At 37.9% G+C, this 27,596-nt stretch overlaps 3 protein-coding genes, 1 long non-coding RNA gene and 1 pseudogene across 7 annotated transcripts; all 5 read right to left on the reverse strand.

Annotated features, from left to right (window-relative positions):
• Nucleotides 1-386: 386 nt before the first annotated feature.
• On the reverse strand, nucleotides 387-2,113 carry LOC111495967. The gene is made up of 3 exons (XM_023146171.1): nucleotides 1,461-2,113; nucleotides 1,194-1,379; nucleotides 387-1,115 (listed from the first exon to the last, which is right to left on the reverse strand). The coding sequence occupies exons 1-3, from the start codon at nucleotides 1,950-1,952 to the stop codon at nucleotides 834-836; spliced, it is 960 nt and encodes a 319-aa protein (XP_023001939.1). The 5' UTR covers nucleotides 1,953-2,113; the 3' UTR covers nucleotides 387-833.
• Nucleotides 2,114-4,630: 2,517 nt separating this feature from the next.
• Nucleotides 4,631-6,380, reverse strand: LOC111496630 (annotated as a pseudogene).
• A 506-nt stretch (nucleotides 6,381-6,886) lies between these two features.
• On the reverse strand, nucleotides 6,887-10,156 carry LOC111495966 (transcription factor SPATULA-like). Its single transcript, XM_023146170.1, has 6 exons — nucleotides 9,292-10,156; nucleotides 9,081-9,176; nucleotides 8,918-8,983; nucleotides 8,780-8,845; nucleotides 7,441-7,764; nucleotides 6,887-7,362 (listed from the first exon to the last, which is right to left on the reverse strand). The coding sequence occupies exons 1-6, from the start codon at nucleotides 9,802-9,804 to the stop codon at nucleotides 7,294-7,296; spliced, it is 1,134 nt and encodes a 377-aa protein (XP_023001938.1). The 5' UTR covers nucleotides 9,805-10,156; the 3' UTR covers nucleotides 6,887-7,293.
• A 5,643-nt stretch (nucleotides 10,157-15,799) lies between these two features.
• LOC111496039 (probable E3 ubiquitin-protein ligase RHG1A) lies at nucleotides 15,800-21,089 on the reverse strand. 4 transcript variants are annotated; one of them, XM_023146270.1, is made up of 7 exons: nucleotides 20,490-20,903; nucleotides 20,077-20,394; nucleotides 17,415-19,207; nucleotides 17,049-17,102; nucleotides 16,599-16,697; nucleotides 16,374-16,514; nucleotides 15,800-16,297 (listed from the first exon to the last, which is right to left on the reverse strand). In XM_023146270.1, exons 3-7 carry the CDS (start codon nucleotides 19,116-19,118, stop codon nucleotides 16,160-16,162), a joined length of 2,136 nt encoding a protein of 711 aa, XP_023002038.1. In that variant the 5' UTR covers nucleotides 19,119-19,207; nucleotides 20,077-20,394; nucleotides 20,490-20,903; the 3' UTR covers nucleotides 15,800-16,159. The 4 variants fall into 4 exon arrangements, with proteins under 4 accessions (XP_023002038.1, XP_023002039.1, XP_023002040.1 ...); XM_023146271.1 differs by lacking the exons at nucleotides 20,077-20,394; nucleotides 20,490-20,903 and adding an exon at nucleotides 21,001-21,089; XM_023146272.1 differs by lacking the exon at nucleotides 20,077-20,394 and having other exon boundaries at nucleotides 17,049-17,099; nucleotides 20,490-20,906.
• Nucleotides 21,090-22,458: 1,369 nt separating this feature from the next.
• LOC111496040 lies at nucleotides 22,459-23,195 on the reverse strand. The gene is made up of 2 exons (XR_002720415.1): nucleotides 22,932-23,195; nucleotides 22,459-22,823 (listed from the first exon to the last, which is right to left on the reverse strand). It is a non-coding gene; the product is annotated as an uncharacterized LOC111496040 (long non-coding RNA).
• Between the last annotated feature and the right edge of the window lie 4,401 nt (nucleotides 23,196-27,596).

Below are 27,596 nucleotides of genomic sequence, written 5' to 3' on the forward strand. Positions count from 1 at the left end.
ACGCCTTGAGGTGTAGCACCTAATTAAGACAATCCGAGTCTTCATCACAACACAAATGAAATTGAAAGGATAATAAGAATGTGAAATTTTAGAAGTATTTATTAAACAATCTATTTTTATTAATTGAATAAAGAAATAAAGATTAAAGTAATATAATTAGATAGTGATTGTAAGGCAAATCAAACAAATAAAATTATAAAGACTTTTTTATTTTTATATTTTTGGTACAATTATAAAGTCAAAGATCATCACATGCATGCATTATTACATGGATTAAAAAAATGCTTGAAATTATGCTTTACTTTACTAATCTCTTACCATTTTCCACGAAATAAATAAAATAATATATATAAATAATTGAAGTCAACAAAAACAACAAACATCCAAAAGACAAATTGGCCCCTCTCGACACAATTATTTTACCAATCAGCCACCGTTCATTATGGGCCAAATCACAAATCAGACTCAAAAAAGATACGTAATCCATTATTAAGACTAATAATAATACAATCATGAACGGGAAAAATGTAATTTTAAAATTTAATTATATTATTATAAATTATTAATTTGAAAATAAATAATAATAATAAAGTCCACGTCCATTCACGTGTCGCTGCCCGTAAACCAACCTGTATTGCACTACTCGGGCAAACGGGCAGGCAGCTGAAACCCCGTTTCTGTCGCTTATTCCTCTATTGCCCTTTCCCGTTTCCTGTTTGGATGCCGCTTTCGAGCTGTCGCAGTTTGGAACTCCTAGACACCTCAAGAACAAAGAAAACAAGTACTGATTTAATAAATGATGAAGTGATTGATTATCGATTTGGATTTCGTTTTCAGCTGACTGTGCAATTCTTGAGTGACATGGGAACGTTGAGTTTCTTGGGATCGAAAATTATGGGGCAATCGATGTGTCTGTAGAATTTTGGCTTCACTAATTGCCCCAACACGTAGGCTCTGGATCTGATAACGAAGCTCAGTTTCAATGGCACTGGAGTTATAGGAATTCCGGCGGGGCTGCTCAGACTTTCTCCGCTGCCGTACAGTGGGATTCTTGTGCCGATTACATTGATGGTGAGAGATCTCTGACTCTTCCGTGATTGATAGAAATTCTTAACCTGCAAATTCAAACCATAATTGGTTCAGATTCGATGATGAGAAGTTTGGGGGTTAGGGTTAGGGTTTTGAGAACTTACAGCTCCTGATGCGATTGAGATTTCGAAATATGTTAAATCGACGGGAGTTGAAGAGACATGGACGCCGAAGAATGTTCCGGTGTTCCTAAATGTGAGTTTGACTGTGGAATTCACTGAGGCCATGTCGGTGGCGACGCCGGTGAAATCTGAACCGGCTTGGACTTTGAATTGATTAAATTTAATGCTCTGCAATTGAGGGAAATTAAATCGTTCGCTCCGAAACACAAACAAAAAGCCCTAATTCCAAAAAAGAACTCGACGTCGTACCTTCATTGTGATCTTGGGCTTCATCGGCCTGCTAGCACCCCAGAGAATCAAAGCGAAAAGAGAAAACAGAAGAAAAAATCCCAAAACGAAAGCGAGGATATAGCAGCGACGAGTAAGAGATCTCTCCCGATCTTCATCTTCGAGAAGACCTTCCTCTTCAATAACATCGCACTCCTTCCATGGCTTCTGTCCCTTCCGATGGCCGCCGCGAGAGACATCATTGGGAGAGATCTTCCTGGATCCATGTTTAAGAGATCCAGAGAATCTGCTGGAGGAAGATTCTCTGGAGTGACGGCCGACGGAGGAACGAGAATGGGGAGGGGAATCCATGGGACTAGTGAGAACAGGAGTAGAGTGAAACGAGGTCGCAGTCTTCTCGCCATCGTTAGAATCCCTGGAAGGGCTCTGAACGTAGTAAACCGGACGGCGGGGAGATCTGGTGGGAGAAGAGAGCGCAATACTGGTGACTTCGGAGTCGGTTTTGGCGTGCATTGTCGGAGCTTCAGAAGGATTCCGGCGGCTCAGTTTGAAGAAGGCAGTGGAGCTCGGCAGTGAGTTGAAGGGAGTGAAAATGGAGAGGTGAAGGGGAACGGCATTGGAGAGGAGGACGCGTCTTTGCGGAGTTGAATTAAAAAAGGAGGAAGGGTAAAAAGGGAAAGAAGAATATCTGGCGTGAGGTTGAAGAAGGAGATTTTGGGGATGGAATTTATTTAGTGACAGCTATGATACAGTTGGCACCGCCACCAGGAATCTTCATTATTGAACACGCAAAACCTTCCAATTATACAGAAATGTTTTTGTATTTATTTTGTTTTAATATTTATTAACCATAAAGCATACTATACGCAACCATTATTTATTTATTTATTTCAAACTTAGAACTATTAGAATAAATCTAACGTGTGAATAAGGGGTGTGGAACTTTGTCGGTGCTACCTATCACAGTCATGTTTGTCCAAGACCTATTGCCTATGACGGTATGTCGAATGTCTAGGCCGTGTTGTCCATGGCCATATGCTTGTTCCAAACTCCTCTTACTTACTTTCATGTTGGATAAGTCTTTACTGTTCTTGTTGTGTCAATACAGAGGTATATGATCGTTCACCATAATCATGTATATACTTGTCAAGGCTAAAATGTCCAAAATGTACTATAGAGGATGTGACTAGTTGTCAATTCTTCCTACTCGGGTTATATGCTATCAAAATCATTGTTGTTACTCACTCGCTTTTAGCCTATAACATTGTTTTCTAAAACATTTTTCTCAAACATGATTTAAGGCTCGACATACGTCGATATTGTCCATGAAGTCTGAATTTCACACAGCTAACTTGTTCGACTCAGCATAATCGTTGTCATGCTACCACAAGAGTGTGATTGTGACATGAGCACCTCTTAAGCTACCCTAATCAACTGTATATTGGATTCACACTTATGTGTGAAGTTGCTGTCTGACCTGGAATCGACCTCACTTAATGCATGTGCATGGAAGGCGGAAGGCAAAATTACAACTCTATGACATGCTAGTAAAAAAATGAAAACATGTTTAACTCGACATTATAATATTGTAACATAAAATAAATTAAAGAGTTGAGCTACGTCCCGAACATTCATCCATCTGGGTTTTATCGAGGCACTAGCCCTTCCGTGCCCGTGTCATGTCACCTATCATACCACCTAATTGCCACAATCACAAGACCAACCTATCAACATGTCATTCACACACATGCATAAGGTCTCAAACTAACTATCCAAAGTACATAATAAATATATGTACAACGTTCACGTTCATCACATAATCGAACATGAACCGTTGATCACAACAAATTATACATATCAAACCTAACTCAAAGCTCCATTACGAGTGTCACTTATATAAAAATGAAATTCATGTTAATACCAACACGTGGAGTCCAATTAAATGTTGTAATTGTAACGGGCAAGTAAAAAATAGGTATATGAATAAATTAAGATAACGTCTGCTTAAGAATGGTTCTGAGAATATGATGATTAAGAAAAAAAAAACCTAAAAAGAACCGATAATTACTACTACCAAAAAGGACAAATTTCCTTTTGATAACTCGATCATGAAAACTTTAAAAATTGCATGTTTGGCTTGGAGCAATTATACGTTCAAAATGATTTTCAAATATTTTATTTATTAATTTAGAAAAAAGAAACTAATAAAACCCATATCCTTGTTTTTCTTTAGTCCACGTGATTTTAAATAAAACCTCACATAATAATTCTCGTTGTGATGTCGTTGTCGTCTTCATTTAATATATATATATATATATATATATATATATATTTCCTATGGATTTTTTTTTTAAATATCAAATTTTCATAAATATTCAACATTTGATTATGTAACACCATAAATTTGAAAAAAAAAATCCTAATTTTGTCGTCTTTCATCCAGGCTCGATAGTACGCATTGGTCGAAAGAGCTACAATTCAATCAAATGTGGAATCTCACAATCCATACTTTTGGGGGCCAAATGTTTGTAATCTCTTGGGATCTCACAATTCAATCAAATGGCTCTGATACTAGCAGCCCAAGCCTACCACTTGCAAATATTGTCCGTTTTGACCCGTTATGTATCGTCGTCAGCCTCACGATTTTAAAACGTGTCTGCTAGGGAGAAGTTTCCTCTCCAACCAATGTGGGATCTTACAATCCACCTCTTTGGAGGCACACCGTCCAGTGACGGGCTCTAATACCATTTGTAGCAGCCCAAGCCCACCACTAGCAAATATTGTCCGTTTTGGCCCGTTACGTATCACCGTCAGCCTCACAGTTTTAAAACGTGTCCGCTAGGGAGAAGTTTCCTCTTCAACCAATGTGGGATCTCACAATCCACCCCTTGAAAGGCACACCATCTAGTGGCAGACTCTGATACCATTTGTAATAGCCCAAGCCTATCGCTAGCAAATAATTATCCGTTTTGGCCCGTTACGTATTGCCAGTTTTAAATCACGTCTGTTAGGGAGAAGTTTTCATACTCTTATAAAGAATGTTTCGTTCTCCTTTCCAATCAATGTGGGATCTCACACAAACAAACATTCTACAGACGGGCACAATACAACAATGTAAAGATATTTCTGCGAAAACAAGATTTTTTCCATCAAATTGAACAAAATGCTGGAGATCTTACATTTTAGAGTGTAGTTTGATTGATGATAATGTGCATTGGATATACAAGTTCATGCAGAAGCCTCTCTGTCAGGAAACGAGCTACATCACCTTAGAGTGTGAGGTTCTCGAGGCTGCTGTTCTTCATGTTCTTGCTTTCTCCATATATGTCGGCTTGCTTGAGTTGCTCCACTTTCATACCCGCTGCTGTCTCCAGATTCATTCACAAGCCTTTCCATGAGCTTTTCCTTTAGCAGCGATCGACTGGTTGTTCCGGTCCCGCTCTACGATCCTGAAACATTTGAGGCAAGACAATAGTGGATCATAAGATGTGAGAATAATCATGAGTTTATAAGTAACGAATATATCTCCATTAAAACGAGACCTTTTGGGGAAGCTTAAAAAAAGAGCTTATGCTCAAAGTGGACAATATCATACTATTGTGGAGAGCCGTGGTTTCTAAACATAGAAAGAACAAAGACCACGTAGGGTAAAAATGTTGTTAACTCACATCTCGGAAAGGAAACTCATCAGCTTCAAGCATATGAATTACATGCCCCATTTTAGGCCGCTTCTGAACGTTAGGATCCACACACCGTAACACGACTAACAGAGCACGCTTTAGCACCCTCGACGAAGGCTTCTCGGGCAACTTCGGATCCAGAACTCCCTCTGTGTTTCGATTACTAACCATTGATTTAAGCCACTCAACTAGGTTGACCTGAATGTTAGATCCATGGCCATGAAGGGTTTGGGGGAAATAGGAGCCTGGACTGGCTTAAATATACAGTGTCAAGTAGTCTGGGTGAGTGAAAATAAACCTTTCCCGAAGGGCGGCTATAATCTACTGGATTTCTCCCTGAAATTATCTCCATAATGATACCAAAGCTATATACATCACTTTTTTCATTCAACATGCCAGTGCTAGCATACTCAGGAGCTACATAACTACAACACGACCCAGATGGCAACGCTAAGGTACTCGGTCGGGATCATGAATTCAAAATTAGAAACCAAGCGATAGGTAAACTAACCCGAAAGTTCCCATCACACGAGTTGTTACATAACTCCTCTTTGATCCAAGAAGCTTAGCTAGGCCGAAGTCAGAGAAAGGCTAGCTACCATCATAATTTGTTTTCTTTTCCCTTCTGTAAATATAGCTTAAATTATTAGTAAATTGCATTTTTATCATAATATGAATATAAATAACTAAAAAGTTAAATTATAAATTTGGTATTATAGCTCAAAAATTATTATAATTTAAATATGTTTTGATAAAACTTTATAAATAATTAATTCGAATTTATCACTAATTATAACATTTAAATTATTAAATCTAATTTTTTCAAAATTATAGAGATGAATTTGTAATTTAATTTAAAATTATTAAAACTAAAATTGATTAAATAGTGTTTTTTTTTTCTAAAAAGGGAATTATTGTCACATGTTTTCCCTTTCCTTTTTCTACTTCAAACATATTCAACATTTGTTTTAAAATTCATGAATTTATCAATTTAAGTATTTTTTTTTTTTTTTCCTAATAGAATTTAACAGAATAAAAATTTAAAAATAATAATTCAAAATGATAGTATTCATTAAAGCCTGCTTTAATAATAATAATAATAATAATAATGAAAATAATTATGCGTACCTGGTTAAGTAATAATTGATAATAAATAGTATGAGTTAAAGTTGCATAATTAATAGAGTTTGACTGTGTCTTCAAATGCCTTTAGTCTTTCTACAGCACCAAACAGGGGTTCCCTCCTTTTTAAGGGCACCATCAATGGCCAAGCCTTTTCTTTTCCCTTCCTCTTAAGGGCACCAAAGTTCCATCTTTAATGATATGCCCTTCCCCTCTCTCATATAAGACACTTTATCCCTCTGGCAGATGGGTTCACATCAACTTGGGCTTCGGCTTCGGCTTCTCCAATATCGTCATCTTTGGGCTTTCCCTTTCGTGCTACCACTCAAGGTTTTTAACGCGTTTGCTGAGGAGGGTTTTCATACCCTTGTAAAGAATGTTTCGTTCCCTTCTCCAACCGATGTGAGATCTCACAATACACCCCATTCGAGGCCCAGCGAGGACACTGGGCACCGAAGGTGGGTGGATTGTAAGATCCCACATTGGTTGAAGAGAGGAGCGAAACATTCTTTACAAAGGTGTGAAAACTTCTTCCTAGCAAACGCGTTTTAAAAATCTTTAGAGAAAAGTCCAGAGCGGACGATATCCGCTAGATCAACCGAGCATTACAGGTCACAGGCAGTAATCCAACTCAACAGCAGCATATGAACAAACTTAAATGGGCATTATCATATAATATGAAGGATATCCTGCAAGGAGCCAGCATAGTTTTTGTTTTTGTGTTCTTGACAGCATTACAAGGAAAAGTAAGTACCACCACTTTTGCTTCTCCCCAAAAACATTTGGCAGCTTCTATATCACCTTTCTTATCAGATAGATAAACCAGAAGAGCTAGATTTCTGCATTTCTATGTTTGGCTGTGTAATACTTGACGTTTCTTTAACATATAGAGTCTAAAGGATAAATCTATGTTCAACTATTTTACAATAGATTTCTGGTGAGTGTAAGAATCTATGATGATGTTTTTAGTTCAAAATCTGCAAGGAACGCAAAGGAATTGCTTCATTAGAATGTCATACTCTAGTGAGCAGCTTCCTCTACACGGGACTGCACTACGACGCGTTTGCTGAGTCCTTCCGTGTTTGAGCACAGCAATCTAGCTGCGTGGCTGGTTGGGCTTCCTACACATTTTGAATAAAATCATTGGTACCAATTCCACAATCCATGAAGAAGTTTGTTAATGTTCTTGTTGTGATTACCTTGAAATTAGAGGAAAGGTCGAACTGTCCATCGTAAGCCTGAATCGCCGATTCAAACCCGAATGTGGTTTCTGAGGTTGTGATGTTTGGTACAGAAGGGATGGCTAGTGACTGATCTGAAAGGTTGCATTTATTGGAAAGATTGAATGTCGATTGCATTGGACACCCTTCATTGCCGGGAGACAACGCGCTTATTCCTCTTCTGGATGCTAGAAATGCATTTCCTACGTCGAAGTCCAACCCCATCTCAGGTAGTTGCATTGGCTGCAGCATTCCTGGCAAGCACATCGGTTGCAAACTCGAGCCATTTCTCATCGATAACATCTGCAATGCCAAATGTCAATGATAACAAGAAGTTTAAATCTGTTCATCCAAATATAGCCATTTTTTATGATCAAGAGAGTAAGAGGAGCATACTCTTAGTTGCTCCATACATTACACAACAAATATAGCCCGAAATGAGCGAAAAGGAGGAAAGTTAACACGGAATGATCAAGAGAGGAAGAGTTCCTGATCATCATTACTGAGGTTGCACTGGTTGAATCCGTGAATTATTATCAAATATTGAGACATGTTGTAACCGCCCAAGCCCACCACTAGCAGATATTGTCTCTTGGGCTTTCCTTTTCAGGCTTCCACTCAAGATTTTAAAACACGTTCGGTTCCACACCCTTATAAAAAATGTTTTGTTCTTCTCTCCGACCAATGTGGGATCTCACAATCCACCCGCCTTGGGGGCCAGCGTCCTCGCTGGCACACTGCCCAGTGTCAGACTCTGATACCATTTATAATAACTAAGTCCACCGGTACCAAATATTGCCTCTTCGGGCTTTCCCTTCCAGGCTTTCCCTCAAGGTTTTGAAACGCATCTGGTAGGGAGAGATTTCTACAACCTTAGAAGCAATCCTCCGCTCTCCTCTCCAACCGATGTGAGATCTCACAAGAAGTATGGGATTCGGATAAATTTCAACCCTTAGAGAATAAATTTCATAATCATGCGAAAACTCACTCACAGGGGGTTTTTGCCATAAATCTGAATGGTTGGCCAGAAATAAAGTTAGAATACTATCCTTCAATCTTTCAAAGTTCTCTAAATGGTATGCGACCCTGAATCAAGAAGCCTGGCACATTTTACTTGACTCATATCTTGTGGACAAAAAGAACATTACATTTTTGATACATCAGCACATAAGATCTTTGAGGCCCAGATTCATGGACTGTTTGTAATTAGTCTCTAATTCAATGAACAAGAACATATAAACAGAGATGATTCCATAGAAAAGTGAAAACGATATCAAATCCTCAGATCCATAACCCCAAAAGAACAAAAGACACCCACCTGAACTTGAAGTTGAAGCTGCTTCAAATACTCAATTGCTTCATCCAACATTGAAGCTTTGTCCGTCTGTCAAAACCATAACTCCTTGTAAACTCTTGAAAAGTGAGACTGTCATAATCTTGAATTTGACAAACATACCTTGTTTGAATTGGGAATTAGATTTTGAAGGGCTTTCATTTTCTCATTGATCCTCCTCCGTCGTCTCTGTCCCACCCACCAACAACATTAGTAAAAGTTAAGCAATCAAACGCTCTTAGTATAATCTATGCTTAGACAACCAGGGACCCAATTTGAAATTGACCTTCTCCGACATATTATGGACCTCGGCACTTCTGCTTCTCTTCGATGAACTTCGAGGCAGATCAGTACTGGATGGAGCTTCAGGCACATCGGCACCCTTCAAAAGAGGATCAAATTAGCTTAAGAACGAGCAAAAACTTCATGTGGGTACTGGAAAGAAATGGCGAAAACTGAGAAACAGAAGACATATATTGAAGATTCGTATGAATTACCTCGCTATCACAGCTGAAATCCCCAAGATCATTTTCAGATGAAAGACCCCTTCTCTTGAACGGCGCATTTGTATCAGAATCGACAGCGCCGGAGGAAGAAAACACATTATTATCCGAACTTTCTTTGACGAAATCCCCAGGATCCGACAATTTCACAGCGCCGCAAGTGGAGTTCACAGCCAAATACGAAGCATCGCCAAATCTAGAATCCGACTGAGCGTGATTCAAAACACGACTCAACTGAAACCGACTCTCTGGAAAATCGAGCATGCAGGACACTCCAGCAATAGAGGTGGACTCCCCCCGCCGCCGCGAAAACAGAGACGAAGAGTGCCAAGGAGGTTGAGAATGCAAGAACGGCATGAACTTGTTCTTGAAGGAGACACAAGAAGGGGAAGAAGCAGAAGAAGTGGTGGTTTGAAGGTGCTGATTGATGAAGGAAGAGAAATTTTCTGGGTCATGAGGCAAACCAACAACATCCGAAGAAGGGGATGTTCCATACAGATCCGCCATGATTGAAAGGAAAGATCAAAAGGGGTTGCAAGGAAGGAAGAAGAAGGAAGGATTACGTTGGGTTTGTTGGAAATTGAAGTGGAAATTGTGCGGAAAAACGGTTTGGAGTGGAAGAAAATGGAGATTTGTTTGTTATTGCATTGCTTTGTGTGTACTTTTTCTTGGATTCCGTCTTATCTTATAGCGAAGGATGATTTGTTGGGTGGAAAGCAAAAAGAAGGATTAAGGGTTTTCATTAATGGGGTTTTTGAAGCTTTTGCAGACTTCTGGTCTGCCTCCCGAGGATCAACTTCTCGCCTTGCTTCTTAATCCTACCCCTCCCGCCTTAATCTTCTTTTTCTCCTTAAGATCCCACTAATGGCTTCCTTTTCAAAATTTGGCCCATTATTTCTTTTATTTACAAAGTTTTCCCAAAAAGGAGGATTTGTCTTTTACCTAATTTCCCTTTTTGTTCTTCTTTTATAATTATGTAATTAACGTGACTCGTTGCTTTTATGCTATTCCATTTCTTTCTTTTTTTTTTCTTTCTTTTTTCTCGTGTTCGCCTCAAGAATTCGATCAACTCAAATTACCGGATAAAAATTATAATTATTGGATTGTATTAGGTTTTTTTTTTCGGGTTTGGGTTGAGTGAATTCTAAAAAAACTAAAAAGTTGGTTTGTGAAGATTAAAGAATATTTAATATTTGTAAATAATGTTAGTAATGCGTTGCGACTTATAAATGTTTGGTATTTGTATTAATGTAATATGTATTGTATATATGGTCTATAGGTAAGATCTTTTTAACTTAACTTAATTCGAAAATCAAGGGATGGGTTGAATTGTAAACTAAGTTGCTCAAACCAGACTATGTACGTATTAACAAAATTTCAACAAAAATAAATAAATATATTAAATATTAAATATATGAATTATAAAAGATCATAAAATTTAATAAATCCACAAAATATAAAAAATAAAAATAGTTTATCGATTTAAAAATATGCTTAAAGTTAGTTAGGAACATAGTATTAAATGAATCACATGTTTAAAAAAAACTATGGTTTAAAATGTTAATTATTTTTTATTTAAATTTTTTTTAAAATATTCAAATATTCTATTAGGCATGTTCATAAAATAGAAATCACCTAACTTAGTTGGGAAAGATGAACATATTTTCTTTATATGGAAAATAAAAGTAGTTAAATAATAAAGCATTAATTTTTAATTATTAAAAATTGCATTAAGGAAACAGTACTAAATGACAGCCTGGCAGTCTTATAAAGTCAAACACCTAATAATTATCTATCATTCCTCTTATCCCGACCAAACGTCGCCGTTTCGGTCTGCCTCTACCCTTTTCCAATTAATACAATTTCCTCAAATCCTTTGCGAAATTTTTTAGAAATAACATAAATTTTATATTTATATTTAATACGTTAATTAATTTTGAATTTTGAATTTCGAATATGCCAAGAATGTATTAGACACAATAAAAAACTCAGGCTTCGATTGAATCTACCATAAGAATTGCTTGAGATATTATAAATGATAAAAATGTTACGGCTAGAGAGAGAGATGATGATTTCGTCTTTACACCGGGACTCAATATTCTAAAGGTCTCCACTTTAGTCTACTTCATCACAGATATAGTAGGCGAGAAAGAAGAAAAGCAAGATCAGGTAATTGCCCTGAACTGACAGATGAAATTCAGTAGAATCGGAAAGTTCGTCTTCTCTCAAGTATATTGATTTTCTTCTCCAGGAACAGGCTCGATTCCATAGCATCGTCCTTTGAGCTCAATTTCATTCATCCAAAACCTAATTTTTAGGTATCAATTATGTGGGTATTTATAGCCTCCCCACACAATAAACTTCTCACCCTTCAAATGTCCGTTAAAAAATGTTATAGCCATGATAGGTTTAACTTTCGACTATATTTCAAATGTCTGCTACAAGAAGTTATGGTCGTGATTGGCAAGTAACTCCATTGCCCTTCAAATATCTACTAAAAGGAGATTATGGTCATGATTGAAGAGGGGTATCTCTCCGATACGCTTCAAATACCCATATAACGTTAATTTACATTAGAAAAAAAAAGATAATATATGATTAATAATGATGATAAAGAAAAAGTATGCAGATCATTCTCATTTTATCTCCTTTATCAACACTTCATCCATAATTGAACTTTCCTCCATCTTTACAATAATCACCAAAGTCGACCAAGCTTCGCTTGGCTGCGTGTGAATCCGGCACATGATGAAAAAGATCTTCCTGTCAGTGTGTTTAAGATTTAGAACTAAATGTCTGACCATCTAGATTTTCTTCTCCTCTTTCCTGATTTCAAATCTTTGTCCAACAAGACTACTAAAGCAGGAGGAGAGCCCAGACAAGGCAGGATTGCAACATCATTAACAAGACTTGATCCGAGCTGCAAGCCCCCCAAGGGTCAATAAGCTGGAGAACAGGTTTGCTCCAAGCAAGATGACAGAGTTTCTAAAACTGTTTCTGATTGACCACTTTGATCCTATAGCAACCAGAGCTGATCCTACAGCATCTGATCAAGCCTTAATCAATGATTTTAGATCATTTTCTGCTTATCTGATTTTTTAGTATGCTTTGTGATTGCAACATTGTTTGAACTTCCACATCAGAAAAGACATTTTGAAACAAGCAATGACCGGTATTGTTCATACGTGAATTGTTCACTATTTGTAGATTAGTTAGGAGGGAAACAAATATGTGAAGCTTTTATGAGTGCAGTAAAGATTGATGTGGAGAAATTTGATAGAGTGATGCACTTAGGCGTGTGGCAAGAGCAGGTCAGCGATGTGCTGATACAACCTGGGTTACACAAGGCTTTGAAGGGAAGACTGAACGGTGATACTTCTGAAAAGTTAAGCATTGATTCTAGTCCACTGACAGTTTTAGCAAAGGTTCAAAAACGTCTGGCATGAGTGATGAAGAATAGGAGGACTTAGATTAAAGAGTTGCAAAGGCAATCAAACTAAATTGGCTAAGAATATTCTTTCAAATATGCATGACATTTTGATAGCCAAAGAGCTATGAGAGAAGCTTGAAGCAATGTATTAGGAAAAGAGCATCTCAAATCAACTATACTTAGAAGGAGCAGTTTCACACGGTGTGGATCGAGAACGGTACGAAAATCTCATGATCATCTGAGTGTTCTCAATGGCATTGCCTCCGAGATGGAGGAGATTGAAGTGAAGATAGAGGATGAAGATAAAGCATTCAAACTTATCTAACCACTTTCGCCTTCCATAGAAGCTTTAAATTTTGTTGAGGCTACAAGTAAACTTCTATTAGTGGAAAGAAGGTTGAAGAGTGAAGGGTGCACTTCACATGAGGATTCAACACAAGTAGCTAGCAACAGGAAGAAGAAAGACTTTGGGCAAAAGAAAGGCTGCTGGGAATATAGACCATCCAAACACATAAAAAAGAGATATCCTAACCAAGCAGATTCACAAAGGGCTATAGGTTGGACAGTAACGTTGTCTCCACCATCAGAAGAGAAGATGACTGTCTCTAAATAGAGATAATTCATCCTCACGGTATGTCCACGTTACCATGATAAAGGCGGTGGTATTAGCGATTCCATCACTTTGCACACGCGCATTGGCTTAGTGGCTGTGCAAGTGTGTGTGATAGAAATTATGTCGATAACTAAAGAACATCTGGTGAGTCAAGTAGGTGGAAGTTGCACCATAAATTTCAACATGGTCCCTAATCTATAAAACGTATCTAATAATTCTATAAACTTTCAATTTTGTATCTAACCAGAGATTGAACTTTCAATTTTGTGTTAAATAAGTCACCAACTCAACCAAGCATAGAGGGATTATTGCAAGAATCAAAGAGTGAGATCCCACATCAGTTGGAGAATAAAACAGAACATTTTTTACATGGGTGTGGAAACCTTTCTCTAATCTACGAGTCTAAAGAGGACAATATCCTAGTGGTGTGATTGAGTTATTACAAATGGTATCAGAGTTAGGAACTAGGCGGTGTACCAGCGAAGAGGTTGGGCCCCAAGTGGGTGGATTGTGAGATCCCACCTAAGTTGGAGAGTGGAACAAGACATTCCTTATAAGGGTGTAGAAACATTTCCCTTACGTGTTTTAAAATCTTAAGGAAAAGTCCGAAATGAAAAATTCAAACAGCACAATGAGTAGGTTTGGACTTGTACACAGAATCATTCAGAACATTTTTTTCCCTATAAAACACATATAATGAGAAAGGCAGCAAGGGTTCCAAAGTCAGCAATATCAACAAAACAATCGAAAGGATAGTATACACCATTACTTAAAATCAAATCAGATAAGGATTGTAACTGTGGGAAATCAAACAACATAAAAATAAAAATAAAGCCAAATATTCAAAACCAATTACCTCAAAAAGTAACAATGTAGGCAAGAGAAAGTAAATTTTCCCTCAAGAAAAGAGTATAACATAGTAAAGAAAGTTTCTCACCAACGCTAACCCGAAGAAAGAAGATTTCAGAAGTCGTGGCTGTCGTTGAAGATTATCAAAGAAAATACTACTGAAGCCGTCGTCGCTGCCGCGCATGAAGGAAAGAACAAGCGCCGTCGCTGGAAATCGCTGTCACTATTGCCGTAGTCTGGTAACAAGAAGTGGTTGCTTTACCAAAGTTGCAGCGTCGCGCGAGAGGAGACGGCGTGGGTGCGTGCGAGAGGGGGAGAAAGGAGGCGAGGGAATTAGGCCGTTCTTTATTGGGGGCAACATAGTAATTTCATAGTCTCAAAAGTCTAATTACCAAAGGCGTTTGGATAATGGTTGAAAATGACCCAAAAAGATTTTGATTTTAGAAAATTGTCCCATTTCTAAAAAGTAATTTGCATGCTCTTTTTAGCTTATTTTATTGTATTTTCTTAATTTTAATTCATATTATTTTTGTCTTTATTTATTAATTGTGGTAAATTACCTCTTTTCTAAAAAAAAAAAAAAAAAAAAATTGTTACACAGAAGACGCCAAGTGTCACGGTCATTCTTGTAATTGCCAAATTTGCTGCCAAGAAAAAACGATTGTGACACCGAGAGTCAACAAACAAAGAAGTGGTTTTCAACCGTTTTTTGCAGATTGGAAGAGACTCCTCAATGTTGAGGTCAGCTAGAAGCGCGTCGATAGAGACATCAACCAATTGAGTGGGGGAGGATGTTACGGTCATACTCGACCAAGGCATGCTGTCTATGGTCGCATGTCAGATGTCCCGATCATGCTTGTCCATGGTTACATACCCGTTCTAAACCATTTTTACATGCTTCATCTTAGATAGATTTTTACTATTTTATGTTAACCATTTACCAAAATCACGTCTACACCAATTATGGCTAAAAATACCTCAAAATGTACAATAGGGATGACTAGTTGTTACTTCTTCCTACCCTAAGTTATTTAAGCAGTGGTGTTCCTTTATTTCTTAGAGTCATATAAGGTTGTTTTCATCCATTCTTTCAAATCGTATTCAAATGTATTTCATCGCTCATGTTTTCTAAAACATTTCTTGCAAACCTGACTTGAGGCCCGAACATACGCTGATGTCGTTGTGACATTCTAATTTCTCACGTCTAACTCGTTCGTTGGGTTAGAACAAGTGTCATACAATCACTGTCCTGTTGCCGCAATAGTGTAATTGTGACACCATGCACGAAGAAATCCTATAACATCCCGCCTCCTAGTTTGTGTTCGATAAATTTAGATTTCTTGTGGGAGAGCATTGAAAACTCTCAACTCCAAACCATGGTTCCAATGAGCTACGAAAAATTGGATACCATTGTGCCTTTAGGATGTTTGAATTGGCTTGGTTACTTTGTGCCACAATGAAGTCAAGAAGGTTAGATTACACTCAAAAGATACAACAGAATAAGCTATAAAAGGCATAAAAACCATTTTTTAGAAAACGGGTCGATTCTTACCTACCCACCAAGACGTTTTAAACAAAACCTTCAACCAAACGACCGTGAATAACCGAGCTGAGTAAGGGAAAGTCCGATGATATATTAAGACCAACAATCTCTAATGTCAATGGGAGTAAACATTAATTAGTTTCACTGACCATCATAACCTTAAGCTAACAATTCCATGCCAATTAGAACCTTGAATTTTTCTTCCAAAATAAAATAAAAAACAAAAAATGGATTGCTTGCATATTTTAAAATTTTACTACTTGTAGAATGTATATAGAGAACTTCAATGTGGCTCTTCGATTTCCCGACCGAACGTAGAGAATCGACAAGCAACTTCCTAGCATCCCCCCTCTTCGAGGCGTCCCCTGTTCGGTCGCTTATCTTCGTTCAAGCCACGGGCCACCATGTTCACTCTACGAGCCAACATTCATTCTCGGCTTGCAAAACCAGTTGTTTTGCAGATGGGACATATATTCTTTTGCATCAGCCATTGCTTGATACATTGTGTGTGGAACTTGTGCCCGCAGTCCAGCATTCCAATGTCTTCCCCTTCTTTGTATTCCTCCTGGAAATCAGGTAGGTTTTAGGCTATTGCAGGTTTAAAGACCGATACAAATGAAAACGTATGAACTCGTGGATACCTGACAAACACAACATGGTTCTTCCTCGACCTGTGGTTCGGGGGCATTGACGTGCTTCGTTCGTTTCAGTCGAGCAACAATCGTCTCTTCGCTTAGTCCAGTGTTGACGTTTCCAATGCGCTCTTCCAAAGCCAACAATTCCTGCACTTGACATACTGATAGATTAACAGAGCAACAAAAAGATGTGAAATAATAATGGGTTCGGTTGGTTTGTATCAGTCGAACCTCATACGACATGTTGTCAACGTCAAGGCGCATATCCCTGTGCCGATCGTAAATATCAGCCATCCCGAAAAATAGTGACTGGTCCAGGATCATCACATCCTAACAAAACAAAATTTTAAAGCAACATTAATATTGATACATAAATCATCCACTCCTTGAATATTGAGAGAATATGTTTGATTATTACTTCAAGAGCAAAATGAAGTGAACCATTTGTTTATAAACACAAGACACTGTCATACACCATCACATTGGATATTCATATCACTTTTAAGTTATCACAACTGAACTGGAATATGAACAAAGACTAAGTAGCTGTTTGCTACCATTTACACATTTTAACAAATCGAGACGAAAATCAAACATGTAGCATAATGACTTCTTGTATGCAATCATGTAAATTCGCCAATGCACCCATTGCACATGATATGGCACCGATAAGGAAACTACCTCAACTCGTAAGCTTTCCCCGCGGCGGACAAGGCCCAAGACATTGCGAATCTGCTGCAGACAAAAAACAATAACATGTGAGCTTCAAAATTCATTTCAGAAGAAGATACTCAAAGAATTCAAAAGCAGTCGTCCAGCAAACACCAGCATCCACAAGCAGGCACAACCCCCCAGGGCGCTTACTACAAACGTAATTATAGATATGCAGCACAAATGTACCCATCATAAATCAAAGATACAAGACACGATATAAATAGTACAGCATCCAAAGATGAGATAATAAGATTTAGATATGCATTAAGATATATAGCGCATATGCGACTAGGGCGTCATTCAGATACTCCATGAAGGAAAAATTCAACATACCTCAGATACTAGTCTATTATTGTCGCTTCCTTCACCGGAAGTAGCCAAGGTTCGTAATGAATAGGGAAGACCAAGCCCACTGTCACCTCTTCTTTCCATCCATAATGCGGACCTTGGTTGCAATAAATGGTGCCCCCGACGGCCAGATCCAGATGAAAGAACCATATCCTGGGCAGAAGTAGAACCGGATCGTTGTGAATAATTACTTGTCCTACCTCCAGACTCATTTGTAGCAGAAGAAAATAGCTGCCTACGAACATATTCTGTTAACCTTCTAGGAAACTGTGTTGGACTATTCTCAGGAGGCATCCAAGGTCCAGAAGGGGGGTGGACCCCTGAACTTGAACCAACCCTGGATGTAGAAGCAACAGTTCCAGGAATGGACAGGTTTGAAGATGCTAAACCTCTACTTGATGGATTACGGACCAAATTCCTCAGCTCGTTTGCTGGGACAAACATGGGATGTTCAGATACGTTTCTTCCCATGTTGCTTGGTCTCACCTCCTCACGTTGCACCACCTGTCTCTCCCCTGCAGAGCTCGATGAACTGCCACTTCTTGAAGTAGAGCTCCCATTCCACCTATATGGTTGCAGACTTCGAGGTAAAGCAGGCACATGTATCATAAGTGGCTGACCTTGAGCAGATATATTGTCTACAGCTGGTGCTGGCCTCAAGTCTAATACATGCTCAGCAGGTAGAATTCTAGCTGGCAGCTGGGAAGATGAGGCCCCGGGATGCCGAACAGTCATTCCAGTCGGTGCAAAAGAATCTTGTGCATTGGATGAACTAATCCTTATACGATAGTTTCTTTGAGAACTATCTGAACTTTCTGCAACCATTGACTCAGAGAAGCTGTTGGAAGTCATTTCACCTGCACCTCGTACAGGAGCTTGATTCATTCGTGCTGGTGGAGCAGGAATAGTTAGCCTACTTCCTGTGTTGTAGCGACCAGGAAAAACTGGAAGAGTGGGCTCAGCACCACTTTCAATATGCTGAGCATAGTTACTGCTTCCACTTAAAGAGGGCTGTGTAACACTTCCCTCGATAGCTTTTCGTTTACAGGGTGCTCGACGTCCATCCAAGGAAGATCCTGCTCTACCATCATTTGCAACCACTGGAAGTCCACTATTTCCAGAAGGAAGTAAAAGAGGATCCGAAGCACTAGAACATAGAGCCCGTCCTTCTTCTGATCCATTAGATTTATACAAGTTAGAACCTTCATTAACTCGGCTACTCTCACCTCCATGACTAGCAAAACTTGCATTTAAATTTAGACTATGAGGAAGTGCATTAGAATTGGAATTTTGTATAATCATTGGGCTGAAATTCACATGACCCAGTGTAGGATTATTTGACGGCTCACAGAGTCGGGTTTCTGTAACTGGACCATCTGCATCACGAGACACTGAAGACCATCCAACCTCACCTTTTTGTTCATCAGATAATGCCTCGGTTTGCATATCACAAGAGCTAGGTTCACCTAAGCTCCATCTACTCAAATTCCGTTGCTCATGGCTCACCGTGGTTACATATCCCGTATTTATATCAGTAGTAGGCAACAAATAATCCGGTATTCGGTTTTCTGCTGGATTCCACATGTTATTCCAGTAAACTGGTTGGCTACCAGGATTATTCGATGAAGATCCATGTTCAAAGTTTATGGTTTCCGACAATGAACCAACACTACTCCTTTGCCCTTGCATTAGAGAAAATGTAAACTTCCCTATCAAATACGAGCCAGGTCAACAAAGTTTTCCAGACAACAAAACAAGTTGCATACACTTGATTGAATCTGAAAATCGATCAAAAAGAGCCAATCAGCAAGTAAGAACCATTAAATAAATAAACTCAAAGATCAAACATGGTACTTTGTTGGCACCAACAAACTTGATACTCGAACCAAAGTACCAAGTAACATTTGCTAGCATTCATAACCATTTCTAAATGAGTTATAGACTCATTCCCCCAAAAGATTGACCTTAGCAGCACATGCAAACACCAAGCAATACTCATTCTCTCTTCTCCAATCGTTTTAGCCATTGCAACACAAGCCAAGAGCTTAATAATAAGCAACAAATCAACCTTCAAGTATTGTGAAGCCTCTAAATTACAATATCAACAACTAGAACATCATGTTAGCATCAAAGAAACACCGATTTCAGCGCTTTAAAACAATGTAAAACTGGAAATCTGCAATATTGTCTAAATGCTAAATGATATCTTATCCAATAACTGTGAGATATTGCAGTCTCATACGATGCCTAGAAATCGATATAACATTATATCATCAAAAGAAAGAAAAAGAGATAATAAGAATGTAAGCGTCCAGAAACAAGAGATAGTAATTAGCAACACAGAGGTGTAATATCATAGTCCATAATATTCACTGGAAACGAAACTCTTCTAACATATACATGTTCCTAATCCTATTCCTAGAAGAGAGCTAAGAACAATGGCAAAATTTTCACATTGATATCATGGAATAGCACAAGATTGTGGTTATAGAACTCAGCGAAGCCACCACAAGAAGAGAAACAATAAGACATGGAAGCTACAGAAATGAATCCCAGAATCGATAAAATCAGACTCACAAATTAGGCAAACAACTTAACCCAACTATGATCAAAACAAGTGAAATGAGAAGTTTCAAGTTCAAACAACCTAGAAAATAGCAGTGGTGTAGGGCGGAGGGCGGAGAAATCAAGGCGGCTCAACTTATATCCATAAATTTTGACGAGATTAGAAGAATCATCATCGCCGAAGTCGCCGATAAGATTAGTTCAGAATTCAGATTGAAGGAGTCAAAAACCAAACCCTTTTCCCTATCGATATACCCTTTAACAAAATCGAAACGAAAAAGAAAATATATGTTTAGACGAAGAAGACGAAGAAGAATATGAGGTTTAAACAGTATTCATATTATCCGCTAATTCAGCTCTCGCATTAAAAACCTCCGCCACAAAAGAAGACGACAACCACCTGGGAGATCAAACATTCGATTTACAGAATCATCCATCATGAAGAACAGAAGAAACCCAAGATGAGAAAAAAGGGGAAGGGGAAGGAAAACTTACCAAACAAACAGATGGAAATTTGAAATTTGAAAAAGAGGAAGAGGAGGAAAAGGGTCCGATCTATGAAGAAGGATCTGGGACGAAAACCCAAGAAGCAATCCGTGAAATGGAAGCGAGGGATAAGAAGCTTTAAGCTTGAGGATCTCCCTCTGGATGAAAGTGGGAGCTAACAAAACCCACCGAGTAATGGGTGAGGGAAAGGTGGGGGATGTGAGGTAGACAAAAGACCATGTCCAAGACAAATAGAGATTAAAGAGAGCAGAGTAACCCTTTATTTAATTTAAGAATTAACTCAGAAAGGAGAAATGGAGTAACAGTCCACAGACACAAGGGCAGGCCGTTCCCATTTCCAGACAAAGAATTTAATAAATTAGAGAGACACAATTACACATACACCCAACCCAACAAAAAAAATTAAATTATAAATTCAAAAACAGAGAGAGAGAGAGAGAGAGAGAGAGAGAGAGAGAGAGAGAGAGAATAAAAGTGTGTGTCCTGTTGGGCCGCTTACCAAATGGCTCGCCGCTCAGGTTCAGGGGTCTCCATCTTCTTACAACAACAACAAAAAAAAAAGTTATCTTTTTTTCGCTTACCCTCAAAAGAGGAAGACTAAACACGCAAGAAAATTACAGAATTGTATATATATTTATAAAAGACTCGCCCCCCAATGTCCGCCATAGACACCCAGAGCCCCACTTGACCACTCTTCTTCTTCTTCTTCATCTTCTTCATCGCTGCTGTAGATTCCGGTAATGGGTGATCCTTTTCCTTTCATGGGTCCCTCCCATTCTTCACTGCCATGGCTGTTTGTGTGCAATTCCTCACCATCTAATAATGATTCAATTTTTTACGAAATACAGAATCATATAATATAATCATATCCGGTCTTATTTTATACGTTTTGGATTGTATCATCCAGTGGGTAAACAAAACGTTCCTCTCCTCCTTTGCTTAAAGAAAAAAGAAGTGTGAAAGGCTGAAGCTACTTGAGTAATAGGGCAGATTCTAAACCCAACTTCCCTTTTAAAATGAATGGCGACCCCCACCGTTCAAATCTCAATTGTGGGCCACTTTGATTCTTTATGGTTTTGGTTGCATTCACACCTTTTTTCTTAGTCTTCTTCTTCTTCCTCCTCTTCTTTTAATTTATAAATTTGTTACAGTCCTTTAAATGTGGGTTTGCTTTGACATATACCCTTTATTTTTTTATGCCATAAAATGAGGCCACACAATATGATACCAATTTCTCCATACCATATGGGCTTTCATTCTAAAAATCAAATGCTTAACAGCTCCCCAAGGCCAAATTAAGAATAATAATCAAACGTTCTAATTATGATAACGAGATGACGATTCTCCCACCATACAGAATATTTAGAACATTTCAATACTTTTGACTAATTGGAGAAACATCTTCCCAAACCCTTTACCTAATCAACAACCCACACGCCTCAGCTCATCAAAAACAGACAAAAATCACAGCCAGAGATCAGGTGATTTCAGGCTCTGCACCTAATTTACCAGGCGTTTGAGATGGGGGGGGGGCGGTAGATATAATTATCAAGGTAAACCAAGATTGCCTTTCTCCTAACCCACCATGATAAGTGGGCATCTTTGTCACTTGGGGGCATTTTTCTTCTCAAAATGAGTACACAAAGGAATCAAATTTAACCAAAACGAATGAGTCAAAGGAAGAAAACTGGAAGCAACTTTTGTCAATTATAAAAACAAAACGGCAGAAAATTGTGGTAATCAAGCCCACCTATAAGCAAAGAACTTTAAATGACATAATTGAAAAAAGAGGGAATGGAATTGGTACACCACTGCTGCAATAATAATCACTGAAAGCTGACATCCCAATCCCTTTCTTTCTCCTGCAAAATGTTGCAGTAAATATACTTACCAAACCCCATCCAGTAAAACTGTAAAGAGTTTAATTACAAAGATTAAGCAAGAGGAGAGGTGAAAATGATGCAAAGCTCATTCACCCATTACTGCAAAATCATAATATCACAAAGGGTTTTCTCAACTACCACCTTAAAAATTGCAACACAGAGCAATAAATAGGAAAAGAAAAGAAAAAAAAAAAAGCCTTTTTCATCATTAAGTTTCATTGAACTTTGCATTTACAGTTGGAAATTTTGAAAGTAAACTGGCTAAGCAGCTCCCGTGAGCTGCAAATAGCCAAAAATATTGAGAAACTTCAACATCAAGGGAAGGATGGCACCGCAAGCAAGCATGCCAAGCATCCGATGCAATTAAAAATGTCATTCTTCCACTAGCCCCATTAATAAATTAAATAGACTCCTCCTCCTCATGTTTAACCACAGCTTACTGGCATTATGAAACAGGTGGGTTTGGTATTAAATACTGGCAACTAACAATTTACCCTTACAAGGTAAAAGAAAGAACAACATACATAGATAAAACTGTAAAAATTACCAGGAAACTTGATCCATAAGGTGGAATTGATACCTATGGAGTCCTTGTCTGTAAGTAAAGCATTTGCACGCAGCTTTAGCCTCAAATGTCGGAAGCCACCAGCAGTCCAATCATTGTACAGAGGAAGATTAAAGCGGCTGCAAGTGGTAATCAAATAATTAGAACCTTAGGATGGAAATTTGGTGAACTCAAGGGAAATGGAAGCAAGTTCGAAGAGGCTCATCACAAGACAAAGACGCGTGTATGATATGATAAACATCAAACAGTTTTTTATGTTCTACGTGTGGGCTAAACATTGGCAATTACAGGACAAATAAATATCCAAACAATTTGAGGTTTGATGTAAAGGCAAACTAATGAAATTGTCTTACTTTTTCACCCTAAATGACAAATCTAGCTGTCTTCCAAATGAAACACCAAACAACGTTGAATTTGTCAAAGCAGTGACATACCCTCGTATCGGTTCATTCAGAAACGTAGGCTCTCGTGGCTTTGCTTCTTTGGTGATGTGAGGCCTATGGAGCTCTCGAATAGATTCTCCTTAATCGAGGCTCGACTTCTTCTTTGAAGCCCTTGAACAAAATACACCGAAAAAAGATTACCAACATAAAAGCCTTGAGATGCCATATTTAAGAGGACATCACAAACATTAGCTCCATCCTCTAGTTAAGAGTACAAAACGAATCAAGGAAAGAATAGCATTGCTGTTCAACATGCTTGTTCTTAGTTCAACAAAATAGTGAATCTTGAACATTGGCGAATTCTTGTCCGGTCAAAGAATTAGAGAGAAAAAGATTGCAAAAGAAAGTAAGAAACATAGCATGAGGAAATTGTAGCAAATCCAAGAACACTACCTTAAATTTATCACCACCCATTCAATCATCTACGGTAGGCGAACGTAGAGCGGGAGCTGCGGATTTACTGCTGGGATGTTTCAAATCAAAGAAAAGAAATCCAAGTATACCTATACTGATCATGACATAAACCATGCCTAGATATCCAAAAATTGGTTTTTTCGAAAAATTAGAAACTATACGACTGATGTACCGGATCTAGGTAGAATGGGAATATACACCTTTGAATAAAAGAAAATGGTGCGGGATGAAACACACTAGGCTGACAAAACCAAAAAAATGTTATACAGAACACCATCTGCCGTTACGCTCCAATATAGTATCCAAACACACAATGCTAAATTTTGTCTCATTGAAAACTGATATCTCCTGCATTCGAGGAAAGTATCCACGACCAGGTTTATTAGTTGTTCATCAGCATGTCATTCCGTTGAAGTCCACCACTAGCATATATGTCTTCTTTGGCTCGTTACATGTCGTCATCATGCTCACGATTTTAAAATGCATCTACTAGGGAGAAGATTCCACATTCTTATGAATGCTTCGTTCTCCTCTCCAACTGATGTGGAATCTCACAATATTTGATATGTAATGGGTCAAAACGAACAATATCGGCTAGCGGTGGGATTGGGCTGTTACAAATTATACCAGAGCCAGACACTAAGCGTTGTGCCAACGAGAACGTTAGTTGTTACAACTTAACCATGAAGAGAGTAGGTTATGACTCTCACGTTGCGATAAGAGAAGCGGCGACCCTCAAGTGGCACCTATTTGGCCACATGAGGGCCTAGACGAGTGTCATGATGTGACCGAGGAGGATAGTGCATCATCTAACACACCACAACAGAGTGGGCATTGAAGACAAGCGAGACATAAGCAAGATAGAGACATCGAATAGACAAGAGGGGCAAAGATAGCCTCATTGAAGGGCCGGGTAGGGTCCTTGGCCTTAACCTCAAAAGTCAGGGTTCCGGAAGGAATTCGAACATACGGTTCTGGAGTTAAGTCTATCCATACAAAACATGAATGCTCGTCAAATTTAGTGTCAATCAGACACCAAAAGGGTACTTCATGGCACCGTATGACCGTTCGTCAAAATCACGTCTATGCTTAATGGTTTAAAAATGGCTCAAAATGTATTATAGGGGTACATGGTGTCACCTCTTCACCACCCCTGAGTCATGTGGCTTAAGCGAGCTAACCTATGGCACATACGTAAGGACGAGCATGCCGAGACGAGTGTCTCAAGCAACTTCCTTTGAAATGGGTTTTCCAAGGACAGTACCGAGCGACACGGGTGTGCCTATATTGCAGTCTAGCTCGCGTGTCGGGGTTGCTAGATACACCTACTATTTAGTACGGTATCTGTAAATGACATGGTATGGGTACGGGAGGGCCAGTGTCTCGATAGAACCCATATGGATGGATGTTCGGGACGCCACGATGAGATGAGCGACACGTGGGCCTGTTCTCGATGGCATGACTATGCGAGTTGGGACGATTGACGACACCTCGAGACTCAGGATAGCGTCAAGACATATGGGCGATGTCGATGGAGATCGAGATGACAAGATAAGACGCGAAGTTGCATTGAGGGACTTGGCCTAGTGTAGATACAATTTGGTTGTGTCGCAGATGACTCATTGTACATGTTACACAATAAACATGATTAAACAAAATCTGATTATTAATTAGAAAAAGAAATTATTAATAAATTGGAAACTTATGTCAAATTTACCTTCATTTTCTAAACTCCAACTTTTTACTTTCTTTTTAACTCCAACTTTTTACCTTTTTTTATAGTTCACTTCTTTTTCTTTACTTACAAATATATTATTGATATATTGATAAATTCTGTTTAATTGGAGTGATTATAAGCTATTATATCGTAAATTGGTAGATTATAAACTTTTAAAAGCAATTAATTTGAATTATTCTTTAATAAAAATAGTTTTTTTATGTCAATTAATTAAAATTTATTCAAGTCTCATAACCCAACTAATTGGGCTTTTTGTTTATAAATTTGGGCTTGGGCCTCCTTATTCCCTTAAATACCAAAATTCATATTTTTATTGATTATAATTTTTTTAAAAAAAAAGTACATTTTTTTTTTAATAAATTTTAATAAACTAAAAAGAAAATATTGTAGGGAAATAATTGAGAAAATAAACCTAATTAAAAAATTCTCAATGGCCAAATAAATACTTGAAAACAAACCATTTCGACCCAATATTTAATTAAATGTTGCCATATGTGCACGATTCGGATAAAGATTTGGTACATAATGTCCTCGACCTTCTCTTGCACGATTTGGATAAACAAACTTCATTAGAAATTGAGCAAAAGGCTGCCGAATTGGTCTATTTCTTACGTGTACCAATTGAAGTTTTTTGAAAAATGAAGTTCAGAATGAATGCTTTCTTAGTTTGTAGCAAGAGGGATAAAACTAAAAAGAAAGAATAGTCTTTTTTATAGACCATAGTAATAGTATAATTTAACGGGAATTTCTTCAGAATGCTCATTTGAGCCAAAGCAGACGTATATGGAACAGACAGAAAACAGTCTTTGTCCGAAATTTTTATGCGTATGTAAATCAACTCCACAGTAACAAAAGTGGAGTCTTTGATATTTTCTTTCTGTATTATTTCGAAATGGTCAGGTTACTGAAAACTATTCTTACAGACCAACATGAGTCTTTGAACGGTCAGGTTACTTAATCCATTTTTAAAAAAAATATATTTACTCCGTAAAGTACAAACTACATGGTACAATCTATTTAAATACAAAAATATCATATGATATTTAATTATTTTCAAAAGTGGAGAATGACATAAGCTATAGATAACCAAAATTATTAGTAATATTTTGTTTTATTTACCAAAATGTCTCCCTATCATAATCATTGCAAATAGATTATGGATTATTGTAATAATGAATTAGGATAAATTTGACCAATATCTTGTCATATTTCAATAATCATAATCATTATATTTGAAATTAATGGCCACTCTAACTAATCACCCTCTTAATTAATTTTATAAAAACATAGATGCAATGAATTTTGTTTAGGTTTTCAAAGTCAACATTTAATATTTTGAAAAAGTAAAGGTTAAAAAACGAACGATAATATAATTTTCTCGGTTCAGATCAGAAAAAACAATGTCACTCGATAAGCAAGTAATTCTGTGAAGATCTCAAGATAGCGTCTTCTACTTCTAATAAGTCAGATCATGAACTAGATCACAGACAGTCATTCTCAACGAGTTCATAAGAAGTAACCCCATCTTTTTCATCGGGTCTATATAGAGACCAATGGTCTCGAACGACCGATCAGGCATAACAACTCAAACCCACCGTTAATACATACTGTCTGTCTTGGCCTGTTACGTATAGTTGTTACCCTCACAGTTTTAAACAGCATGTGCTAGTGAGAGGTCTCCACACCCTGATAAGGAATGCTTCGTTTCTCTCTGTAGCTGATATGGGATCTCACACGTCATTCATTTCTTCATACTCGTTCCAAATTCGAAATACCATTTATACAAATAAAAACCCCTTTGTTACATGATTTCTTCTCCATATAGATAGATATAGAATCTATGAAGCAATTACGCAACTTACGTACTCAATCTAAACGAAGAACACGAATAACAAGGTAGCATCAATACCTCTCAACTTTTAACCTAAAAACCCATCAATTTTCACAGAATTTTGTTGGGGGCTTTCATCTGTTTTTTCTTCTTTCTCGAAACTCACATAATTAAAAAAAAAAAAAAAAAAAAAAAAAAAAAAAAAAAAAAAAGAAAAAAAA

Source organism: Cucurbita maxima, unplaced genomic scaffold (assembly GCF_002738345.1).
Source record: "Cucurbita maxima cultivar Rimu unplaced genomic scaffold, Cmax_1.0 Cma_Scf00022, whole genome shotgun sequence".
NCBI lineage: Eukaryota > Viridiplantae > Streptophyta > Magnoliopsida > Cucurbitales > Cucurbitaceae > Cucurbita > Cucurbita maxima.